General features: G+C 36.2%; 1 protein-coding gene and 1 long non-coding RNA gene across 2 annotated transcripts in view; one reads left to right on the top strand and one right to left on the bottom strand.

Annotated features, from left to right (window-relative positions):
* LOC126869833 (uncharacterized) overlaps positions 1 to 16,206 on the top strand; it is a 363,746-nt gene that overhangs the window by 193,579 nt on the left and 153,961 nt on the right. The gene's annotated exons all lie outside the window — the stretch shown is intronic.
* The window catches only part of LOC126869826 (uncharacterized), a 177,307-nt gene that overhangs the window by 63,042 nt on the left and 98,059 nt on the right, over positions 1 to 16,206 (bottom strand). Inside the window, exon 3 of the mRNA XM_050626895.1 lies at positions 1,672 to 1,751. Within this exon, the coding sequence (XP_050482852.1) occupies positions 1,672 to 1,751 (80 nt within the window). The remainder of the gene's footprint in view (positions 1 to 1,671; positions 1,752 to 16,206) is intronic.

Below are 16,206 nucleotides of genomic sequence, written 5' to 3'. Positions count from 1 at the left end.
TAACTTGAGAAATGGAACATATATACATAAAAATTTAATTCATCCATTAAATTTTATAATAGATATCTCAGTAGTCATATTTTTTATATTTTTGTATATTGTTTTTTTTTTTAATTTCTCATAAATAGATAAATGTGTATAATTACATATATATAAATCTACAAGAATGTGAAAAGAAACAAAAGCGAATTAAATAAGAAATGTTTTGCAACATCGAACTAATCTAGCAAGAATTTCCAAGTGAGCTATTTGAAATTCCAGCGAAACCGCGAAAGCGAAAGAAACAGCAACGTAATCTTAACCACGTGAAACATAGTTTCGCGTCGAAATTTCGACGAATCTGTGGAGAACGAGCGTCTCGCGTGACGCAAGGGTGCATTATTATCACCGGTTAATGTATTAGGAGCGTAGCTAATGGCGGTGATGGCGAGGGCCGCGAAGACAGGGCGTCTTCCAAGTGCCTTTTCTTGTTCCGTGCTCGATATTTTGTCCACGTGCTGCGAGTCTGACTTTGTCGAATCGCTACCGACGATAGGTGTCTTTAATCGACGAAAACGTAAGAGGATCGACGCTTAAGCTGAAATTAAGAGTCGAGACGCGTGCTCTTGTCTCGGGTGCAACACGTGACGAGAATTCACGAGTAGTTTCCCTGGTTTCGTACAGTCCTCGCATCATTTTGTATCGGAAAGGGATGTAACGTATACGAATGCTCGCTGGATTGCATGAACATACGGTGTACCCCTGAATACAAGTTTTACGCTGGTTTCGATAAAACTTTAATATTTAGTATTCATCATGCATTTTTATTCATTTTCGTTTATGTTTGTTCTATTTTCATAAAATTTGGCAAGTGAAGTTAATTATATCTTTTCTATGGTTTTCACATTTTTCTAAATTTTTTTGAAGTCACGACTTCTTTTCATAATAACTAAATAACCCGTGATTTCCCATTTTAATTGTACGTTGTAATGAATTTTAAATCATTGTCTTCTATTTATCAAAAAAATCCTTTGTAACTAATACTGATTAATTTGCCTCAGAATCAGACATTTATACATCTAAATCAACGAGGAAAGTAAGATACGTACTGTTTTTACATAAATCAGGCTAATTCCACGAAAATAGTTATTTAATTACTCGGTGACATCGCGCGAAAAGTCGACAAGCTGTTCTCGTGCAGTATGCAATTAATTCTTGCTTTAAAGAGAAAGAAGTTACTATACACAATTTTACTTAGCATCGCGTTAGAGTACATATATTGTATATTAGGATTATAATCACATTTCCTTCAAAACTGGAAAAATTTAAGTATTCGTGAAAAGATATGATGAAGTAGAAAGTAAGTATCCGACATGTAAGATGCAAATATTAAACATTCTATTAAATACCGCACGCAATTTAAAATTCATCATTTATATCAAATATTGAAGTTGCATTAAAAATAAAAAATGTTCTGTTTTTCTTGAGTGGGAGTGTAAAAACTAACGGAGGGGATCATAAGACAAGGGATTAAAAAATCTTGGGTATCTCATGTTTAAATATATTGACGTCATATTTAAGATATCCACGTATTTAAATACCATAAATATATTTAAAAAATATGTCATCGAATCCCCAACATAATTCAAATTTTTCTCAACGATTGAAAAGAAGATCTTGGTAAAAACTCACCGATTTTTCGTCGTTGCCTGGAAAAGCCCGGCATAGCAATCATCACGCAGTTCGCGGAGAAAATCCCAGCGTCTACTATTCTGGAACAAAGATCGTTCTCCTATTAAACGCCAATTAGAAATTAGAAATAGTTGGAATGACCATCGAATGAAAACAAATGGTCGACTTGTCGCATTTCAAGAAGCATCGAAGCGCAACAGCGACCGTGGCCCGTGCTGCTGTGTAAACTTTGGCACGTGTTGCACCGGAACTTCGTAGCGTTTAACGGTCCGATAAAATCTCAATTATAGTCGCTGGCGTGTCCTATGAGCTGTTGGCGATCGTGCACGTCGAGCCACACGGTCAACGAACAGACATGATTGCAATATACCGCTTCCCAGTCGACTTTATTCCCTTTCGAGCTAAAAAAATTACTCATTCCTAGTCCTGATATTTCACTACATATCAATAAACATCACGTCACTGTAAAATGTTCTACATTCATCAATGCGATATTGATTGTATAGTGTCATAGGTGAATGAATTTAAGACCTATCCCTCTGAATCATTTTCGTTTTTCGTTATTATCTGTTTATCTTAAGAAACATTTTTGAAGGTTTCACAATAGCGAGAGAAATGTTGTGTAATTTCGTGGAACATATTCGCCAGTCATATAGGATTAAGCGTCGTTCAACGGCAGTTGACTTCTGTCAAGTTTATGTGCCGTTAACTTAGCCTTAGTACCGGTGCTTCCAGATTCGAAATATACGACTGGACGCAAAGTAGTAGTAGTACGTAAACCTTTGACATGAGTGTTCTATTGTTCCCAAGAGTTCAGAATAATAGGTACAAATTATTAGATAAATGCTCTATGCGCCTTTAAAACTGTCAAGAGTTACCTAAGATTACATATTTTAGCACTGTGCTCATTGTGAATATCAATTCACACGAAACTACACATAATATTACAACTCCTTCGATCATTTCTCTCACATAATATGAAAAAGAATTGGAATAATCACCTAAAATATTCTAACTCTTTACAAATAGTTTAAGACATCCATAATCCTGTGACATACCTATATGCGCCATTCCAATCCCTACACCGACGTCCAAGATGTTACGACCGTTCGCGAAGAGACGCCATCGCGAGGAAAACGCGTCAGCGAGAGGCGTAAATTCTCGCTACGATTCTGATAATCGACGCCGCGAATCAGTCAAACAATATTTAAAATTATAATGAACACGTCACAAATAATTTAACGATGATACAATTAGTTTGTTACTATAATTCGACTCGATTTTATGATATTTCTCGACGTATTCGTTTGACTAAGCGACCTCGATTTTATTCCTCTGAACCTCTCGATGCATTCGGTTTGAATTCTCATTTGCCACTGACTGCCCTTCGATTTTGTCCTTTGTCTTCTCTGGGAGACGACCCCCACCACGCTCCGGTCTCGTAACCGTTCGCGCCTATGATCACGTATGCCACCTTTTTTGTGTAGATAAAATAACGGACCGAAGGCGAATCGATGTTTCCAGAACTCGCTGCTTGACGACAACTATACGTTTATCGCTACTTTGTGTATATCTCGACGGTCATGTAAGACGATCTGTCTGCGACACTGTAGTACCAAGGGAGACGGTTAGGAACACGGCCTATAGTAAGGCTCGGGGCGTAACAGCAGATTTGGCGAATCCAAGTCTGACATTACATATAATTTTAACATGAGAAACACAAATATTTTTTTGTCTTGACTTTTGTCAATTCGTTTTCATTGCACGAGTGCATGTAACTCAAAGTCTATAATTTATATCAAATTTTACTAAAAATAACTACTAAAAATAAAAGATATCTCAATAATTTCGAACAGAGATATACAAATATACAATCTTATACAGAACAAAAAAAGAACAGAAGAAGATTTCGAAATTTGTCTCTGAGAATATATGCTATTCATAGAATACAAGATAAACATCGATGTAATAGATTATAATATATTGGAATAAAGACATCGTTAACGGTAGTGTAATTAACGGGAACGGAACTTGATGTAACTCCTGCGAAAATGCAGCTGGCTTATCCATCGATAAAATCTCAATTAGAGGCCACGACGTAACATAGGAAACAAGGTGTTCGTGAATCGATGCGAAAGCGGCATAATCGTCGGACAGATAGTTGGGGAAAACAAGGTAACAGGCTTGGAAAAGGGCAATTACCCCGCGAGCGCATTGGTTAATGGCACGGCCGTTACAATTTTCCACAATAAACCAGGATATCAGACAGGAAATTTAAGCCTTTATGTAAAGATACCACGTTGAATCTGCCCCGAGTTTATCTCGCCAGCGTTCGATGGCCATGGTCCAAGGGGCCATTTTCTTCGTATTCGCCACCGGTGCCTGTTTTCGATAGCGTTCCCAGAATGGTCTATGGTTTCGACAGTTGTGCCGGAATGTGCGTGTCTAAACGGTGTCTGTATAGTTGCGCCTTTATGTTCGCTGGAATTCAACGTGCGAGCAAAATAATGAAAGGAATAGAATCCTATGCAATTGCTTCTTTTTTAATCCTGGATATTTTTTGCACGAAAAGTGTACCGTTACTCGTGATTGTTGCAAATTACAATTCTTTATTCTTTTTTTTTTTTGTCATAGATGAGTAACTCTTTATATTTTCTTTTTCTACAGTAAAATGATACGATGAGAAATTTCTCAGTAATGTTTGTGAAGACGAGGTTCTAAAGATTTCCTTGCGTTTGGTAATCTTCGAAGTCGCACATTTGGCGACCAACATGAGCGGACACAACTTTTGGTAAGATGGAAACAACTTTTGCAGTGATTATAGCCAGTTTGAGAATCTCGCATGGAAGATGTTATCATATCCGAGAACTATGAATACGTCCCGGCTCTGCCTAAATGACTGGTGTAACAACTGTAACATGTGTACTATGTACATTCTTTTCAATGATTGTCTTGAAGTCGATATTTTCTATGACGAATAAACACGTTAATGCATTAAGTTCGCAGAACTTCTCCGCTTCTGTTGGTGAACTTGCATGCAATAGAATTGTTTATAGCCATCCTGTAGTGGTATTGAGCAATAGATACAATTCTCAATCTATAATCCTTAGCCAACTGTACATTAACTAAATTGAAACTCAAACTCTATCTGGTCAAACCATTAGAAACTTTCATTTGTTATCACTTTCACAGAGATGAACTTCTTCGCCACATCTAACCACTACCTCCCATGTAAAAAAATCTTTTCAAACAATATATAGATGATACAGAATCACCTTACGAATACTGCCACTCTTACATTTACAATTCTATTTCTAACAATGTAGATAAAAGAAAATCGATGACTGTGATTCGTGTAACTCTTTTCTCTATAAAACCTAGCACATTACAAATACGTGACGTTATCAAAATTAAAATATTAACACTAGAATTATCGATAGTTAACACGAAGCTATTTCTACCAAAACCAATGAAAATGACTGGTCTTCAAAAAATACGTAATAATAGAATATTTTTATATTTATTGATTTATTACTTTCTTACAGAAGGAATTGCATGTTATGTAGTACACTTTTGGTATTATTAATCCATCTAGGACCATGATCTCTAAACGCGGGTTGACACATTTATAAAATTGTAGAATCTAGCGATCGATCCGGAATTTTCCTGATGACTGATATCATCATATTGAATGATACGCAGTAAAAATTTTAAAAACGTATGGGAAATTATACAAAACAAGAAAACTGGTTAATTGATAAATTGAACTGATAAATAGGTTGCAGTCATTCTGACTGGTATTGGTATAAGTAGCCTTGATACAAAATTATTTTCAGTTTGAATACATTGAAAACCAAATAAAATTCATTATATTATTCTTTTAGCTATCGTCGCGAAAGTCATTACACATTATTGCGGAAAAAATATAACATGAAGTAAGAATTTTAAAATAAAATTATAAAACCAGTCAATTTAGCTGGTGTTGTAGTTTTAGTGTTAATTGCATTAATAAAAAAACAAAAATCCTTTCGGCCATTTCTCATATCAAAATCTCAGGTTCCCAAAGGATATACTTAATCTTCGCTTAAACACTTTTGTTTGGATCTCCAAATTCAGGTATCCAAGTGCCTCATAACGGACAATCCAGATTCGCAAAGTAGCCACGAAGATGAACGCACGCCAGCCAGGAAGGAAGGACAATTTCCCTAAAATGTTACTGTGACGTATTGGCGGTGCGAAACCGGTCCCTTTTAGGTTGGTTGCTGGTATTTCCAGACATGAAAGACAGCCTAGACTGAATACTAAAAGAGACGGAATTGAAGTTTTGGCAAATTGAAGTAGCTATCAGGCATCACTGCTTGCAAAGAATTTTGATAAAAGGTTAAATGAAATTACAATGTCGAATATTATATATATACAGGGTGCTTGGTAACTGGTGGTACAAGCGGAAAGGGGGTGATTCTACGCAAAAAAAGAAGTCGAAAATATAGAATAAATATTTTTTTTTTTAATTTTTTTTTGTAAATTTTTCCATCGAAACAACGATCCACAGTGAAATCCGTTATAACGTACCGCACGCGTACCGAGCGAAAATTCAAAGTCGATTTTCTCGAAAACAAAACCTCAAACGAAAAATTTTTATTCCATATTTTCGACTTCTTTTTTCGCGTAGAATCACCCCCTTTCCGCTTGTACCACCAGTTACCAACCATCCTGTATATACGTATATTTGGGAATTGAATAGTTCAACCATGAAAATAAACAAGAATAGAGTTTGAATCTTTTTATAATAGAAAAGTATTAAGAAACTAAAATATCAAAAGACTGCAGTTTATTAGAAGTAGCTAAAGTAAAATTGAATAAGAAATGTAAATGTACCTTACTCTGATACCTTAGAATGAAAAAAGACGGTAAAGAAATAAGCAAGAGATTAATAGAAAGACATAATTGCAAAGAGAAAAATACCACAGAAAGTAATTTAGATAAGAGCATAATTCTCTAGCATTTAGCTCGCATGAATACGTAATCTGAAATTATCTTTAAACCTGCATAAATTAAATGTACAATTTTACCGCAGCACCAAAAAATCAAGTACACTTTTAAATCGACTGGAATCGCGATCACTATGATCAGAAACTCTGACGAACGTTCAAACTTCAATGACCGTCCATATACACCAACTCACCCTATTCTTCGAACTACCGTTGAAACCTTTAATTTTCTCAATCCAATCTTTATCCTTTCTATTTCCTGTTCTTAATTCCATATTATTTCACGATTCGACGAGCGATAACGCTGCAAATTTCACAACTTCATCTTCGAAGAAACATTCGTACTCAGAGATAAGATCTAAAATGAGAAATCTAAGAACGGGATGCTTCAAGCAAACATTTCTGGTCATTATCAGATCGTTTGCGACAACTCGTCGGAGGAAACATCGATATTTTCCGCAGCACTTCAACAGTCCTTCCATTTAAAATCCGTTTCATAAAAGGTACAATTTTTTGTTTCACGGTTGTTTCACGAATAAATTTCGAATCTACGCGTCGTTTGCGCCGGGCCAGCTCGTTGCTGGAATTATCGTCACGGAAATCCGTGTGTGGAAGTAATTACTCTCTCCTTCGAGTTGAACCCCGGAGCACAAGCAATTAATCATCGCAGCTGCTTATCATAATTATTCGGACCAAATTTGCATCGGAAAGCCCGCGAATTTTCATAAGTCAAGGTTCATTCGACGCCCTTAAGTTTTCAAGGGAACTGGGATCAGCATGATATATTATTAACTGGTGTGCTTTTGTTATTACCATGCGTCTTTCGCGATTATTCCTGTGAATAATACGAGTATATAATTTTGTAAAAACTCATTGTCTTGCGCTATGAGCTATTTATTACTAAAAATTTGAAACCATTACGTACTTATTGCATAGAAGTGAAGAATTTGAAAGGAAAGATATAATAATACCATAGATTTTGCTAAAAATTAATACAGATGGTTAAATGATCAGACCTGTGTATTCATAAGTTACATTTACCCTACTTGTTTCCAGCCGCTAAGAGGAGACTAAACACGTGTTCAAACTATAAACATATCCATCAATATAAAGTGCATTAATATTAGCTATTTTTCATTTCAGATAATTTCAGATAGTAAAAACTTCTAATAATCTTAAGAAATCAAACGTTTCATCTATAACACTATGATTCTACGAATGATATCGCTGTAACTAAGAAAATGAATTCGCCCTCGATCTTACCAGCAAACTTCTTTTCACCAGACACCTATTACCAAAATTAACGCGTCCAGTCGGCTGTCAATAAATCCAACGAGGTAAATTTGAAAATATGTGAAACAAAAGTGAAATGCAAAAGGGGGTAAAAACGATCCACTGGGACCATAAGGCCAATAAAGCTAATAACGATAATCGCCTGTTAAGTCAGAGCGTGTAGTAACAGTGTGTCAGATACATATTATCTCGAATTTTTCGATGTACACACTTATTATCGTTCGACGTGCCGGCTTGGGACAGATAACGCTGGACTGGACGATAATTACGGGCGCGTGTGTTTAGGGAGGTCCATAGAAATCGATGTAATTATTCTTCGTGTGACATTTTTCTCATGATGCACGAAATGCTCACGTACCGCGCGAGATACGGTGAAACACGCGCGCGTTTCCACTGACGAGAGAGATACGAACGAGAATTCGAGAGCGTTCACGGTCGGGTTAATCGGTGCGAATTACGTGCAAGAGGGAAAAAGGTAGCGGAACGAGTGCCGCGTGTTCGAAAAGTTATTCGGTATACAGATAGCGCGTGGAATTTATTTCTGCTTTGTTGAGAGCAATGCATTTCGAGAATTTTTACGTTTTTTCACAGATAATATTATCTTTGCCATTCATTTTTGATAACGTAATCCCTTCCTCGTTTTCTATATTTATCTGGTATTGTATGATTTAAACGAGAGTATGTTTAAATTTCCAACTAGATTAAGTAATGGGGAACCAAAAGCGACCTCTGCGTTGCACCTACGATTCCGGCAAAATTTTATTTCAATTTATTGCCCTCGATGGGATTGCCCGTGAACTCGAGATTTTAAATTAATCGTATTTCACGAAAAAATGTAACGTCCCAAGAATCCTTTCAACGTATATCGTATTTAATTATATCGTGTTATGAACAAAGTGCAGAATTTAAATAAATTCCGTTTTCATTAGCCAACATCAAAATTGTTTAATTTTTTTAATATTAACATGTTATAGATTTCTACTTAATTTTCTTGTTTCGTGTGTTTGTGCTGCGTATTACTTTTATACGAAATATATGTTTGCGGTAAATAACTCTCCTTGTAACTTCTTTATGATGTATACATTTTCTAATTGATTTCAAATTATACCAACAGGTACAATATAGTAGTAGTGCCTCTTAGTTTAATGTAGATTTTTAATTAATTTCCTTGTTTCGTGTGTTTGTGCTGCGTATTACTTTTATACGAAATATATGTTTGCGGTAAATAACTCTCCTTGTAACTTCTTTATGATGTATACATTTTCAAATTGATTTCAAATTATACCAACAGGTACAATATAGTAGTAGTGCCTCTTAGTTCCATGTAGATTTTTAATTAATTTTCTTGTTTCCTGTGTTTGTGCTGCATATTACTTTTATACGAAATATATGATTGCGGTAAATAACTCTCTTTGTAACTTCTTTATGATGTATACATTTTCAAATTGATTTCAAATTATGCCAACAGGTACAATATAGTAGTAGTGCCTCTTAGTTCAATGTAGATTTTTAATTAATTTCCTTGTTTCGTGTGTTTGTGCTGCATATTACTTTTATACGAAATATGTGTTTGCGGTAAATAACTCTCCTTGTAACTTCTTTATGATGTATACATTTTCAAATTGATTTCAAATTATACCAACAGGTACAATATAGTAGTAGTGCCTTTTAGTACAATGTTAATGGAATTTCAAAAAATTTATAACATACATAACATCACTATATGCATGCATCATGTATTTAGATACATATTACACTAAGAATTAGTTTATATATGTCAAGTGAAATTTCTTTTCAAGTTTCAAGTTTCAAGTTTCAAGTTTCACTGTATTGTAGATGGCAGATTCTGATTTCAATCACCATTGAATGATTCGATCAGTAACGCCATTTCCAACAACAATACGTAAAATGACTTCTATCTCGAGATCCTTGGGTAAAAAGCTGCCGCAAAACGAACCGATAGTCCTACCGATAAGAAGCATCGATAAAGAATTCATTTCACCAATGCGGCGTGTCTCCATCGCGATTCGATAGACGTGTGTATGGCTCGACGCGAACGAGTCGGTGACGTTCGCGATAATCGAAAGCCAAACTTGCTCTTGGAGGAATCGATCGACGATCGATCTTCGTCCCTAGAATTCCCATTAAACTTCTATAGGACTACAAGTGCGTCGATTTCCTTTCTATTTTCCTTTCCTCCTTTCGTTCACAATTCGATTTAGTAGTTTCTATTCGAGCTTATTTACTTTCTTCGAAGAGATCTACTATAAACTTGAAGCTAATTGTTCTTTCACATTTAAAAATGAACAGCGAAAAAGAAAGAGGAAGTGGAAAGGAGGAAGGGAAAGAAAATTAGAGGAAACTCGCTGGAAATTGCGTGATTCTCCCCTAATCCCACGCTTGTCCACTATTTTACTTTGGATAAAGGTGAATGTATATATACATTCAGCTTAAACCACGGCGTTAGCAGCATACCAAATTAAAACATAAAATAACAAAGAAGTAAGAAACAACTAAGTATGTAAAACGTAGCAGAATATTCTACTTTAAAAACGAATTTGTTACAATGTTTGCTTTTAAGAGTCAAATTCGGATAATAAGCTAAATTATTCATTCTTCAGCAATAGCTTTCGAATATTTGCGTGAGTTCACGGGGGAACGAGAAATGCAAACGACCAAGCCAAGGTAATATTCATGTCCCACTTTTCAGAGCAAGCAAAAGTAACAAGAAGAGTAGCGAGAGGGAAAATGTAGACCGTACCTTTCCGAAAATCAAGACCTTGTTATTGTATTTTCTGCTGTATAACGAACACTTAACCTTTCGGCCTGGCCAACAACGATAAGACGAAGAAACGAGAAGAGCACCAGCTTCGTGCAACAGCCTGCCGAAAATCTGCTTTCCAATAAGCGACACAGTATAGAATGTTGCCCAACGAATTTTGCCATCCTGATTTCTGATGCAATTCTATGCAAAACAAGTGGCCCCTCTGCCATCGAATCTTTTGTATCTCGGTAATTGCGCTATAAGCAGATTGAAAACTTGCGCGAGCAAACTTCTTAAGTAGGTATTACGAGCTAAATGTTTCGTACCGAATGATATTGTCAAGAGCTGAAGGATCTTGGAACATCGTGGAAACTCGTGGATGGTACAAGACACAGAGTTCAGAAAAAAGATGTTTCAGGATCATATTATTTTTTAAGTGTATAGTACGGAACAAGATAAGCTATTGAGTGTTCTGATATGTTAGGACTGACGATGAGACCCATTTAATACAATCCAAATTTGTCAAGTATAATGTACATTATGAAAATAAAATCGTAGAATGTCTGGTTTATACAATAGCTCACGAAAGTATTCCAATACTCGTGGAAATCTTTTATGAATATATTATGTGTGTTATACCAAATATTTTGAAATTTCAATAGCACTAATGAGATCTGACTATCATCGCTGTGTTGGTGAAGCTTAGTTATCAGTTTTTTTTATGGTGAATGGCCAAATACTTTTGTGAACCACTGTGTGTGTAAATTATTCTACTTAAGCTTCATGGTGGCAGTGTTCCTCAACATCTAAACATTAACGAAAACGTCGCATAAAATATATTTCCAAATAGTTTCAATAAAATCAAGACAGCATAGAGTCGTTGAAGGCCAGAGAAGGAAAAATGAAACTTTGCAATAAACGAGGGGTCGAACTGTTGGAGAAGCAATGTGCCATGTCCAATTGGTCGGCGTTTCTCGGAAACGCGGTGTTCCTTTGGTCCGTTTTCAATTTCGTCGCCCTCGTTGGATACTGCAACCGCATTTTGTAAGTTGTAAGTCACTCGAAACCGATCACCACCGAACTTCGAGCAGTCCGACATATTTTTTTTTCTTCCTCCATCTGGAAACTTCAATTTCGTACCAAACGTGCATTCGTCTTCGAAGAAAATCCTTAATGCTACTGTATCTTGACAGATCCTAATTTCGGAATTCTTGAATATGATAAACAATTATATGAAGCGAGAATGATAAAATTTATCAATTAAAACAGAGTACAAATGGTTGAAGGTGTTGTATGGTTAACAAATCGATATCGAACTGGGAGAAATGGAAGATATTATACTTGGTGACGGTGGGGAACTCGTCGTGTTCAGGGACACACGTAGCAAAAATTTTTCCAATAAATGGAGCCACGATACTGCCAGGAAAGCAATTTCTGACTGCCATTTCTCGCGCTGTTCCATGTGGTCGCATGCATCACGAAGTTCAGATTCGAATTATCTCCGATCCATTCTGGAAGTCATCTAATACGCAGGAGTATCATCTTGTCTGACCTATCTGTCCTCAATATGATTGATAAGTGTTTGAATTATAAATAGAATATACACAATTATTAGAAGCAGTGTTGATAGACTTTGACTCTACTTAGAAGGAATTTATTTAGATTGTTTGACCATGAGCGGAATTATTTATGATCATAATACTTTTTATTGGATTTGATTAATAATATAATCGCGCCATTGCAGTTACATTATTCTCTTTATCATAAAAACTACAAAATACAACGAAAAATGCAGTATTCTAATATTGAATGACTTAATCCACATTGTTACGAAAAAGTTGTGATTATATTGTGAATCATATTTCCCCGAACACAATTAACGAACTGGTATCTAAATGTTATAAGAAATACTTCGCTTCCGATATTTTCTATATTGTTATTATATTATATCCATTTTATGTACATATCTATACATTTTTACATTCACAAACCATGGTCCAACGATATCTATTGAGACTTAAATAAATTTTAATTTTTGTATTATAATACCTGCTTGTAAGTTAATTAAAATAAATGACTGTTAAATTGACTGTTAAATCAAGGAACTTTTACAATATTTGAAATTACTAGAATCTTATTGAATTTCCTCCGCAAATTAATGAATCTCACCACGAATGATAAAACTGCAATTAAAATTAAAAAAGGGTAATATAAAAAGAGATTAAAACTAACAAGTTCAGTGTATATTATAGGTAGATTATAGGGAAAAAGCAGGAGGATCGTTTTGTGATACGTCGATTCTAGGAAAAGCACCTCGCGAGTACGCTTACTCCGATACGAAACGAAGAAATTCCGATTCGGCTGTGAACGAGAATGGCGAAAGCTGTTTGCATCAATTGCTGTCATCAAATTTGCGTTATTCTTCTGGATCACGAGACCGAATGGGATCGTAAGAACGAATCCGTATTATTACGATGGTCGTCACGATGTCGCGTTACGCCAGCCAGGAGGATCTGTATATGCGTTTCGCAACCGCTGTAACGGGAATTTCTAAACAAGCATACCGTTTCAGTCGCGGATACGGGCGATACCAGAACGTGGTTCGTGCCAAACGACAGGAAAATTTCTCTCGGGATGCCGCTTTACGAGAACTGCCCGACTAAACGTATTCAGCCAGTGAAAAAGCTTCTTTCATATCGATTGAGACTTAATTTCAATTGCTGATACTTGAAATAAGGAATTAGTACTCAAAAGAGTAAGCGAAATTGCAAATATTAGAATATATAAAGAAAACAAATCCGGGACGTAAATAAACAAAGTGACAATATATAAACAAATAAATTGGAATTAAGTGTAAACAAACCGAGGATATAAAGAGGAGGAATTAAAAGTAATTTATTATGAAATGCATGTTTCTAACATATAGATTTTGGTTCAAGAAGTTTTTGTGATCACCTAGGACATTCTTAATTTTTCATCAATTGATCCAATATCTACTATCCATCAGTAACTACAAAATTATCAAAATGACAAGTTTTATATGTTAACGAAATATACGTTAACTTTTATTGACATTATATATTGTATATTTAGGTGCATATTGCAAAGTGGTAATTTCGGCGTTAATGGGATATGCAACGCTAAATAACGATTTCCTCTAAATTCCTGGTATCAGTGATATATTATAGACATAAAATTCAAGTGCAACTACATAATATGGAAACGAAACAATAAGAATTATACATATTAATATATTAATAACAATCTATCCAGGAAACTGTTTTCATCAAGATAAAAATATGCATGTTAATCTTCTAATTCTTACACAGAATATCAGTGATTATTTACTTATGTGATACAATGTTTCGCATGGAGCAGAGTATGAAAGTAATTTGTTAAAGGATAACATAGCGAGAACAGGAGTGTCAGGAGGTCGATGTGGTGTCGCGTCGGTTTTGATCCATTCTAACGTCACCACAATGCGTGGACGGGCAAATCCACGTGTTTGTCGACCTATGTTCGACAGCTTTGACGTGTACCCGTAGGGACGCCGGTCACCGGGGGATCAAATCTGGAGATGACCAAACCGCTGTCCCACTACCATGGCCAATTCAGGATTGGCGCTATCCAATCCTGTAGGCGATCAGGTATCGATGTATACAACCGAGTTACGACGTCGATAACGTCTACGTCGTCGTATTACTCTCGAGCCAGCCACAAGATCGAGGTTCCAATACGCGCCCCAAATGAAACTCTATTCTTTATTAATCAAGATGACATTGCTTCTCGCAATTTCCTCGTAAAGGCAAAAATTAATCGACTCTGAGACTAAAACGATCAAACCATTAGGAGATAAAAATCTAAAACATTTGGAAAAATACCGAAGAGACAAAGCAAGTGATATAAAAAAATGTTAGGAAGTTAAAACTTATGGATTATTTACTTTGATTACCAGATGTTGTAAAGCTCCAAAACCATATTTTCTGTCTCCCTTTTTCGTTTCCTCTACTAATATACATGCCATCAAAATAATAATCACACAGCTCTTCCGATACTGTTAGAAGTATACGCGGCACAAAAAACATCAGAAGAGGATCGAAATATGTCACGGTTCGATAAAGAAAAATAACAGCAAACATGCTACGTTGCTCAATCTATTTACCATATATTTATATATACATATGTACTGGTCAGCCGTCGAGTGTTCTACTCGAAACTTATCAATTTCATCGACCACGAATATCCACAGATTAGCCGGGACTCTTATTTTCACGTCAGCATGTAGCATTCGTCAGGCGATATGCTGGTACCGAACCGACCAAAAAGTCCTCCATTTTTCCTGTGAAGTTTCTTCATTGGGAAATTCCACTCCCTATCCCACGATTAATCTCTCCGTGGGCAGCAATTCCATCCGCGTTCGTCTGTTTACAAAAACCAATCGCACACGTCAGAGGCCTTTCACAGACCTTTATTAAAACATTGTTGGTCTGGAACGGCGATGAATAGCCATCAAAGGAGAGAAAAAGAAAGGCAGAGGGAAGAAAAAAGGGAAGCAAATTTCACGTTCGCGATCGATTACGTAGTCACTCTGAAAAGAGGTCGTGTTCCGCGCGATTAAAAAAAGAAGGGAAGCTCGCGAAAAATGCCTGACCGCTCAAAGGAAGTCGACCGCGTTTGTCCAGCCGTTTTTCAGTTCCTTCCACGTTTATAGAATATTCGCGGCTAAATATTTAACGAATCTCTTCCGCTCACTAACGACTAACAAATAATACAAACGTGGTCGTTGCGCTTGTTCGTCGCGCCGTTTTCGATTAATCAAGATTACAGGAGTATCCCGCGCACGGTCCCAAACAATGAAACAACGACGTTCCATTCATTCTCGGTTGCGTGCACCAGAGATCCCGATTTTCGTTTCCATTAATTTCGTATAATTGTAAGCGGATGAATGAAGTACCAGGGTCCATTGTTCCGCGAACGAACGAACAATACTCGTTACGCGGTTGCTCCCTGTTGCACGTCAGCGCCACGAAACCAGTCCTACTCCACTTTCGTTAGACGCCTTCAACTTACTCCTCCAGGCCGCTCACGTATGCCGTAGTCTTGAAACGATTAAACGCAGAACAAGCATCTACGATCGACACGAATGGGAAGGAGTTCTGATGGAACAGATGATTACGGGACCGAAGACCGATAAGAGATGAACACGGTAAGTTTGCTGAAATTAAAATGTTGTAACGAGACGTTCGTTTTGATATATAGAGTTTGTTCGGGAATTATCTGACCATTTTGAGTATGTTGCGAACGAATCGTGTGATTTTGATATAAGCTAGGAATTAATTAAAACAGATGTTATTTGTATGTGTGAACAATCACACTTCAGTTGCGTTATTCAATCAGCAGTGAAATATTGAGTAAGCAAATGTATTGCGTTATTGATAGCGATAAAACGAATAGATCAACGAGTCTGTATTAAATTTTGTCTTAAAA

This window comes from Bombus huntii, chromosome 9, assembly GCF_024542735.1.
Source record: "Bombus huntii isolate Logan2020A chromosome 9, iyBomHunt1.1, whole genome shotgun sequence".
Classification (NCBI taxonomy): Eukaryota; Metazoa; Arthropoda; class Insecta; order Hymenoptera; family Apidae; genus Bombus; species Bombus huntii.
The sequence above is the reverse complement of the archived record's forward strand: the minus strand, read 5'-3'. Positions and strand labels throughout refer to the sequence as shown.